This window comes from Acyrthosiphon pisum, chromosome X, assembly GCF_005508785.2.
Source record: "Acyrthosiphon pisum isolate AL4f chromosome X, pea_aphid_22Mar2018_4r6ur, whole genome shotgun sequence".
NCBI classification, from domain to species: Eukaryota; Metazoa; Arthropoda; class Insecta; order Hemiptera; family Aphididae; genus Acyrthosiphon; species Acyrthosiphon pisum.
The window spans coordinates 96,926,238-96,934,855 of record NC_042493.1 but is presented as its reverse complement, the minus strand read 5'-3'; the positions used below and the strand labels follow the sequence as shown (position 1 = coordinate 96,934,855).

Genomic DNA, 8,618 nt, shown 5'->3' with positions numbered 1-8,618 from the left:
TTGTTGGATATTGTTTATTATTTTTTCAATTTCTACATTAAAATGACTTGTACTGGCTTTAAATACATGGTGGAGATGGTCATCAGTTAAGCTTGAATGGTATGGGTTTTTAATTTTTTTCATATGAGAAAAGACCTGTTCACATACGTAAGTGGATCCAAACATTCAAACATCCAATCCAAACATCTATACAAACTCATATACAATATCTGGACAAATATTACCGACCATACTTAGTACACATTTTTTGACAAGTTCTGCGTCTGTAAATGTTTTACCTCATTTGCAATTAACAAAGCTACATTCACACTAGCAGAAATAATGACTTTATTTTGAATAGTTACTTTTAAAAAGATTGTCTGTTCCCCGGTTGGAGCTTTTTGTAGCTTTTCAACTTCAATTTCTCTTAATTGTCCGTATAAGGAGTCATATTTAACTTGACACGACATTCAGAATCTATTTTTCTTTTTTTACTGACATACATTATAATTTGTTTAAAATTTAAATTAACTTTAAATTAAAAGCCAAACAAACGATCACTATGAATATAAAATATAAATTATAATGTTATTAAAACTACACATGACGCAAACCGCACATACTCGTACGAAAAACGCAACGTTACTGAACAGAATCGAAAATTAAGATTATAGCCCAAATACACTCGTCGTATCTAATCTATCTTATTGGTAACCGTCAAGGTATATCTACCATTATAAAATATGACTGATAGAACTTATTATATTTATACAATATGATTTTTTTGATATGACATTCAAATAAATGTCGTTGTAGTAGAATTTAAAGCGGGCCATATACAACAGACGCGCGGGCCGGATGCGGCCCACGGGCTGCCGTTTGCCGACCACTGTTCTAAAGTATACTATTATATTATATCTATGATTGTACCACGGTTTGTTGTTGATGTATAATGCGTTATAAGTACCAAATGGATATTGTGATATGATTAATTTGGAATTTGTTATAGATACCTATTATAGGTCAATATTTTTTTTAATACCATAGATAAGTATAGAATATGTCTTATACCTAGACTGACATATCGTCTCCGCTTAGAATCGTTTTTCTTATACAATGATATTATATCATTGAATTCAAATTTAATACCATCCATTATACAGTAACCCACTTGTAACCTACTGTACAGCATAGCGACATCCACTTGCCCACCTTTTTATATATAAGGATATATTATATGTATTCTGCTTAACTAAGTTATAAGAATTAAGTTACATGTATATTTTATTAATAATGAAGTTAATACTTCAAAAAATATTAATACCGATGAAGCAACTTTTTTTTATAAATAATAAAAAGACAAGCTGAAACATAAATATGTTATTTCATAACTACATGAAGTAGAAAACGAGTTATTATCTTATTAATATTTGAAAACCCATAAGTACATTATGTAATTACAAAAATATAATATAAACAAATGTAAGCAGAGCAGATTTTATTTATTGGATTTCATACTAATTTTTTAAAAATTAATAAATAAATAAATAAAATAAGGAATACAAGATATATTATCAATTAGATCTACAAAAATATAATGTAAGAACTAAAGATATAGGCTATAAGTAGTGATCGGAAACAATTTAAACTAAAAAGTGAAATATTATAAATTGGACACAATAAAATATTATATTAAATAAAAATGATAGACTAAAACCTTAAAATGCAATAATTCCACCCATGAAAGAGATTTGTAACTATAATGTTTGAAGTTTAACTATAAAGAAAATCAACCATGTTAAATTAGAATTTTCTTCAGACTTTCAAAAATTAGAAGTTTTTTTAATGATAGTTAAATAAATTTTAAATAATGAAAAACCACTTAAAAATAAAGAATTGAAGATGGGTAGGACCAAACATTAATATGAATATTGGTGGATTTGGGATCAATTAGCATTCAGTAAGGAGCAAACTTGGTCCTGTCTGCTTTGGTTTTTTCGCCTGAAGGACTGCAGTTTCTCTGGAAATAATTTTTTGGGCGATGGAAACCTGTGGTCTGCATTGGAGAGGATTGATTGGCGCCAAATAAGGCTCCCAAGAAGTCGGTTAGGCCGCCAAGAGCAGATAAGCTGGATAGGGCATTAATGACACCCGGCTTGGCAAATAGTTCAGCCAATGTGATGGCGGACGACAAAGGAGATGCGGCCACTGTTGGAGGAGTGGGCAAGGCTGAGCTGGACTCATCGTCAGGACTAGATGATGAATTTGCCCCCTCAAGATTGGCTTTCTGCAGTTCCACGCTAGAGAAGAAATTTGGATTACTGATAAAAAAGGACATATAATACAATACGAGGGATTTAATGATAACACTAGGATTCTCATCTATGATCCCATGAATATTGTCTAAAACTTAGTAATAAAGTTGTACCTCATTTCAATTAAGTACTTGGCAACTGATATAGAATCTTTGTTTCCTGTAATTGTTATTTGTCGATCTTCATTTTCACCATTTTCATGAGTTCTTTCACCTTTAGCTATATACACTAAAGCACCACTTAATTGTCTATATAAAACATATACACATAATATATTTAATATTTATTATTTTTTTTTAAAAATAAATCAATTAATTTCAAATTTTACCATTAATATGATCAATACATGTGATTTAGACTCTGGATCAAGAGTATCAGTATCTTATTCATTAAAACTATTTATTCTAGTTGTTAGTATAAAGAATTATTATTAAATTGATTGTCTTTTAAATTAAGAAAAATTATAGTTTTATTTTCTAATTTTAAGCTTTAATGAATACTGAGTAAAATCTTGAAATGAGAATTTACAGAACAAATAATTTCATAATAGAAATATTAACTTATGAAAGTTAAAGTGTTGAAAATTATAATTACAGTATTATAACCAGATTGATTAATGTTATATTTTATGTATATAAACAACATATACAATACAAAATTAATCAATTAAAGAAAAAAAAAACGTATTTAAAACATTTTTAAAAAGTCATCATAAACCTATCAGTGAGTAATAAAAAAAAAAATAATAATTTTTACATTGAGTAGGATACTATGTTTGGTACAACTTACTTTATTTCTGCGATTTTACTTCCTCTTCTGCCAATGACACATCCAATTAAAACATTAGGTACAGTCATAGATATTGTCTCAGAGTTCGAATTAGAATTTTGATTTTTATGTTCCCCACCACCATTTCGGTTTTGACGATTACCTGTTCTCAACTGACTTCCAGCCAATGCAGCTAAGGCTAAACATATAATTTTTTATCTAATTTAATTTAATAAAAAATTCATACAAAAGGTAAACTGGTTAATTGCATTAAAAAAACATCCATCTACTTTACTATTCATAATTAAATTTAAAAACTCAGAATGTATTATTATTATTTATCAGTTCACACACACACAAAAATTATTTTCAAGCATGTATCTATAAGCTATTTGAAATATGTAAATTGTGTTAATTGAAAATTAATTAACATAAACATTCATATCCCTAAATTGTTTGTTTCCAAAGAAAAAAAGAAGAGTAAAAGATATAGGGTAGTCATAGATCTTGTCGTAAAGTTTTTTAGATTCAGAGCAGAGCGATGAATGTATTGATTTTACAATGATGTATTTTATTTTTGTGTCTGTCATCACGGTTTGGGGCAGTAAAACTGCTTCGATTTTCTTCAACAGTATCTTGTTCAATGGGAAAGTGAATCTAGTTGGTGCATTCGGGAGGTCAATTTTAAAAAAATTCTCAGTAGTTTACAAAGCCGCCGGAAAAAAACAACATAACAATTAAGGGAAAATGGGAATTGCTTGAAATAACAATCATTATAAAACAAAGCTTTTTCACTAATGTTTAAATTTTAAATACATATTAATACATACTAGCTGGATTGATACTTCCAGTTGATACAGTTCCTAACCCAAGAGCTGCAAGACTGGCCAAAGGATTAATGCATTGTCTTCCAAACTAAAATAATATTAAAATATTTACAAAATGAACATTATTAATAAATCTTAATTAGTAATAAGAAACTTACATCAGTACCGACTGCACTACTAGCAAATCCTAAAGTTTTACGACGAGGATCATAAGGGATTGTTGCCTTACGTGATGGCGACTGAAAATGTATAAATTATAATAGATATTTAATATTACCTCAGGACTTAGAATATACAATAATTTCAGTAACTAAAATATACTGAAAATCAAGTGAACTAATGCAAAAAAAAAAAATAAAAAACCAATATTATAATACCTACACTAGTCTCAATAACTAAAATGGCAAGGAGAATAAAATTAAATTCAACTTATATATTTTATACCTCAAGGCTTAAATAAAACTTATAAACTTTTATAGGCAAGCTAATAAATAAAAGTTTGAGTAAAAGGGCCTCACTACTGACTTCAATTTTAGCTTAAAAGACCTTGAGATTTTTATAAAATTCAAGTAAGTTTACATTATCTGATTTTGATTCTGGAAAAATTTGAACTCAACAGAAAGTTGGCTATAGATTGTGAGGAACACTTAGCAAAAATTAAATCTTTTATTATGGTGATTGAAAATTAAAAATATAAATAGAGTGTTTTGCACAATCAACAGAAATTTTTCTGTTGAATTCAAATATTTTTTCAGAATCAAAACCGGATAAAATAAATTAAGTTTAATTTTTTCAAAACAATAAGTAAGTTATCGTAAAAATTTGTACAGTGAAATTTATAATGTTATTGAGGTATTGACATGTGCATGCGCGCAAAATATTGGTACCCCTTTTGAATTTCACTCACACTAATAATAATTATTTGCAACTAACACATAGATCCCATGAGGCTAAGACGAGATTAAAAATGTCCTAAACAATGTCCTTTAAATGCTCTAGCGAGGCCCCTTAAGAAGATTTTCGAGTAATTGTGACTAATTAATTTCCAGAATATATTTATATCTTCATATTTTTATTAATACTATTTTGTAAAACAAAAATATGGCTAATTGTCTAAACACCAACAGAACTTAATTTTACTATGTAAAATTATTAATTTATGACTCATCTATAGTTAAATTTCTTTGAGCCTTGGACAGTTTTCTTACTCGTCTACCTAATAGAAATAATACTGATTCAAAAATCAAAAATATTTCAATCATTGTTTAATAAATTTTGATACCTTAACATTATTAATATTTATAGATCATTTAATCTTCCGTGTCCCTCAGTATACCATACTTCAACTATATAATTTACTTAATGCTTGAAATAAATATTCTATTTTTCCTTACATTTAATATTACATTGCAAACTTGATAAACACATTGAGATATTGTTCCCGTAGTACCAGTGATTGAAACTAGACGTTCAGTTGAATTGGGTAACATGTCTAATGCTACTTGTATGGCAGCTCCACTTGATTCTCTAATTTCTTTTATTTTACATCCACCTTTACCAATTATGAAACCACATTGAGATATTGGTACAATTAGCTTCAAAGTCAAAAATGCTTTTGGGCCATTTTGTCTCTCAAAAAACTAAAAAAAAAGTTAAAAATGTAATTTTAAATTTATATTTTCATAAAAATTCTTACTTCTTCGACTTTTAGTCCGATAAGTTCAGTAGCTTTACAAATTGCATTTGTAGTTCCAGTAATGGATACGATACTTTCTCGAGTTTGACCACCAGAGATTAAAACTTTAGCACCAGACTAAAAAAATATTAAATTATTTTAAAATATAAATAAATTGAACAATTGTTTAACTATTTACCTGGTTTCTTATATTTTTTACACTTTCACCTCCTTTACCAATCACATTTCTTACTTCCTAAAGTTATGAAAAAAAGAAATGTATTTTATCATAAAAATCAATAATATACCACGTGCATATAATATAAAACAAAGTGCAAACATTTAGTATACAATTTACAAGCTACATTTTGAAAAGACACTACATTAATCTTATAATTTTTGATTACTTATAAATCAGAAACATAATTAAGAATTGTTTTTTGTTTCAATGTTTTAGGCAAGTACCTACAGTTATTAAAAAAAAAAAATAATATAAATATTTTATAAGTTAATCCATGTTGCTTTTCATTTATGTTTAACATACTGGTAATATTATAAAATAAAAAATGAATAAAAAGCTTGAATTATAAATCATAATCATTTATTAATCCAAGATTATTCTTAAGCTCACACTATATAATATACATGCACAAGTAGTCTCTACACATATAACATTTAGGTTCTGAAAGTTTTGTTCAATAGGTAATAGGTTAGGTAGCTTTATTAAGCACATTAAACATTTACCAATAATATCAAACCTACGACAATAATAATAGGCTGTGCTCACTCGGTAGTCATATCCAAAATCATACTTTTATGGTATTATAAAATATTCTTGCATCTTCTGAATATCGAGAAAATGAGACGAGAGTGTAGATAATGTTATTGTCTTTAAGTTTAATAATGAATTACCTAACTTAAAAACATAATTATTGAAAATAGTCATACAGACAACAAAATGTATGTATTAATATAATATGTGTAAGTGTGCTCTTAGATAACATAATTTACAAATAAAAAATATACAACATACTCTGCGATCAATTAGAATCCGCATGGTCAATTTAACATCGTTGTAATCATTGAAACTAGATCCATTGGAACTTTGCTCTTCGTTTTCCACTTTCACTTTGACAGAAATCATCAGGAATTTATTATGTAATATTTACCTAATTAATAACAGAAAAAATAAAATATTTAACCGACATTAAATAATTATATGGCGTACCTACTACCTGGCAGCAATGCAGTATGCGAATTGAACACACGACGTACCTAAGGGCTACGATCGCTACAAAAGTGCAAATCGAAGTTTGGTATCATTAATTACTTGAGGATAATATTTCCTGAGTAAATAATTAATAGCTTGACATTTATTATTTTTGATAATAATGTATTATTAATATTATGTGATACAATAATATTTTGATTTTTGATAGACCATGCATTTTAAGATATTATTATTCGTGTGATAGACGCAAGGAATAACGCAGTGTTACCGTTTATAAAAAAAAATAATACTCTCCTCAGCCCCTCCCACAAACAATGGTATAAAAAAGTTTAAACTAGGTACCCAAAGTATTGTACAATAATACATAGTGATAAACGATAGTTGTAACTTGTAATTAAGTACGGCGTCATGACATGGCTGCATAATAATATTATTATAAATAATAAAAATAAAAATATAATATAATATTAATATTTAATTATAAAATTTAAAAAAAAAATACGTAGCAAATGTATAAATTATGTACCTACACAGTACACTAGACACTAGTCTAACACTAATCAACAATATAATGGTTCTCATCAAGAAATTGAATAAACCATTATGATCAGAGCATCACCAGAAAAATTAAAATAGAAATCGTTTATTTATATGATTGCATTTCAGCAGTTCGCTGTAGGTTTGAAACTTTAAACTCGTCACGGTCACTGGGTCACTGCAGGATTACTTATACCACAGAACAATACATAATACATAAGTATATTAGAGAATATGATATATATATACTAGAAGAGTATAATAAAAATAAATTTAGTTATCTGATTCCGGGCGGGATTTTTGAATTTTCATAAATCACAACCACAAGTTGGAAAGTTGATGCGAAAACAAATTTTGTTCATGTACCATGATTGATAGTTTGATACATCGTAAAGGATGCCTTTAAAGCCATCGAAATGTCGAATAGTAACATGCTACATAACTAATAACTATACCTACATATTATTTCAACTTTCCAGTCCTGGCGACTGGTTAAATAGTAAATTAATCTGAGATAATTGGCCAATGGACACAATATTTAATAGAACGAAACGATTTGTTATCAACTATTATTGTAAGTAAAAATATTTACCTGAAATATAACTTACTCGTGAAGTCGTTGGAAGTGCTCTCTTACTAGGTTTGAAGCTACGTACAACCGGTAGGGTGTATATTAAACTGGTATAATATAATTAATGATTTATGAAATTATTATTTATTATTACGAAGCAGTCTGAACTCAGAATTGGACGCATAGAAAAATGATTTTAATGGATATTGTGATTACTAATTAGTGATAAGTGATAACGTTGGGTTTAGTCACGATTTAAGATATACAGGTTACTCAACGGAGCAATATTTTTGATGCCCAGTGATTAACCTCGATTGCGGCCTGCGAGAAGCACAGCTAGCGCCCAAGTGGTCATTAATATCGTTAAATATTTTATTTCATGACAATATTTTTATTTTGCCATGAGCCATGAGCGTTATCCAGCCCTCACAGAATTTTTATGGCTTGAAATTTGAATTCTTGGTATCCATATTCGGATTTCGTCATTTTGTGTATTCCTTATTATTTATACCTAGTTATTACTTATGTCTTATAGTTTTAGTTATAACTTATAGTTATAGTTATTATTTATTAGTAACAAATTACAATCATAAAGACATAACAGTTAGGTACTATAACAATCTTGAAGTTTTTCAGTACATCAAATAATTACTTATTGATTAATGATGTAAATAATATATTATTATTATTAAATACTAAATAGTATTTATTATTT

At 27.8% G+C, this 8,618-nt stretch overlaps 1 protein-coding gene across 1 annotated transcript; it reads right to left on the bottom strand.

Moving 5' to 3' along the window:
* Window positions 1-1,857: 1,857 nt before the first annotated feature.
* Window positions 1,858-6,708, bottom strand: LOC100168869 (poly(rC)-binding protein 3-like). Its single transcript, XM_029485325.1, has 9 exons — window positions 6,598-6,708; window positions 5,785-5,820; window positions 5,586-5,702; window positions 5,284-5,529; window positions 4,048-4,128; window positions 3,893-3,977; window positions 3,084-3,261; window positions 2,408-2,542; window positions 1,858-2,279 (listed from the first exon to the last, which is right to left on the bottom strand). The coding sequence occupies exons 1-9, from the start codon at window positions 6,706-6,708 to the stop codon at window positions 1,937-1,939; spliced, it is 1,332 nt and encodes a 443-aa protein (XP_029341185.1). The 3' UTR covers window positions 1,858-1,936.
* Between the last annotated feature and the right edge of the window lie 1,910 nt (window positions 6,709-8,618).

Excerpts from the sequence above, each read along its gene's own strand:
- LOC100168869 (XM_029485325.1), bottom strand. The coding sequence starts at position 6,708 with ATGATTTCTGTCAAAGTGAAAGTGGAAAACGAAGAGCAAAGTTCCAAT. Across the intron at positions 4,129-5,283 it reads TTTGCAATGTAATATTAAAT|TCGCCATCACGTAAGGCAAC; the intron begins GTAAGGAAAAAT and ends ATACATTTTCAG. Across the intron at positions 2,280-2,407 it reads AAGTACTTAATTGAAATGAG|CGTGGAACTGCAGAAAGCCA; the intron begins GTACAACTTTAT and ends TTTCTTCTCTAG.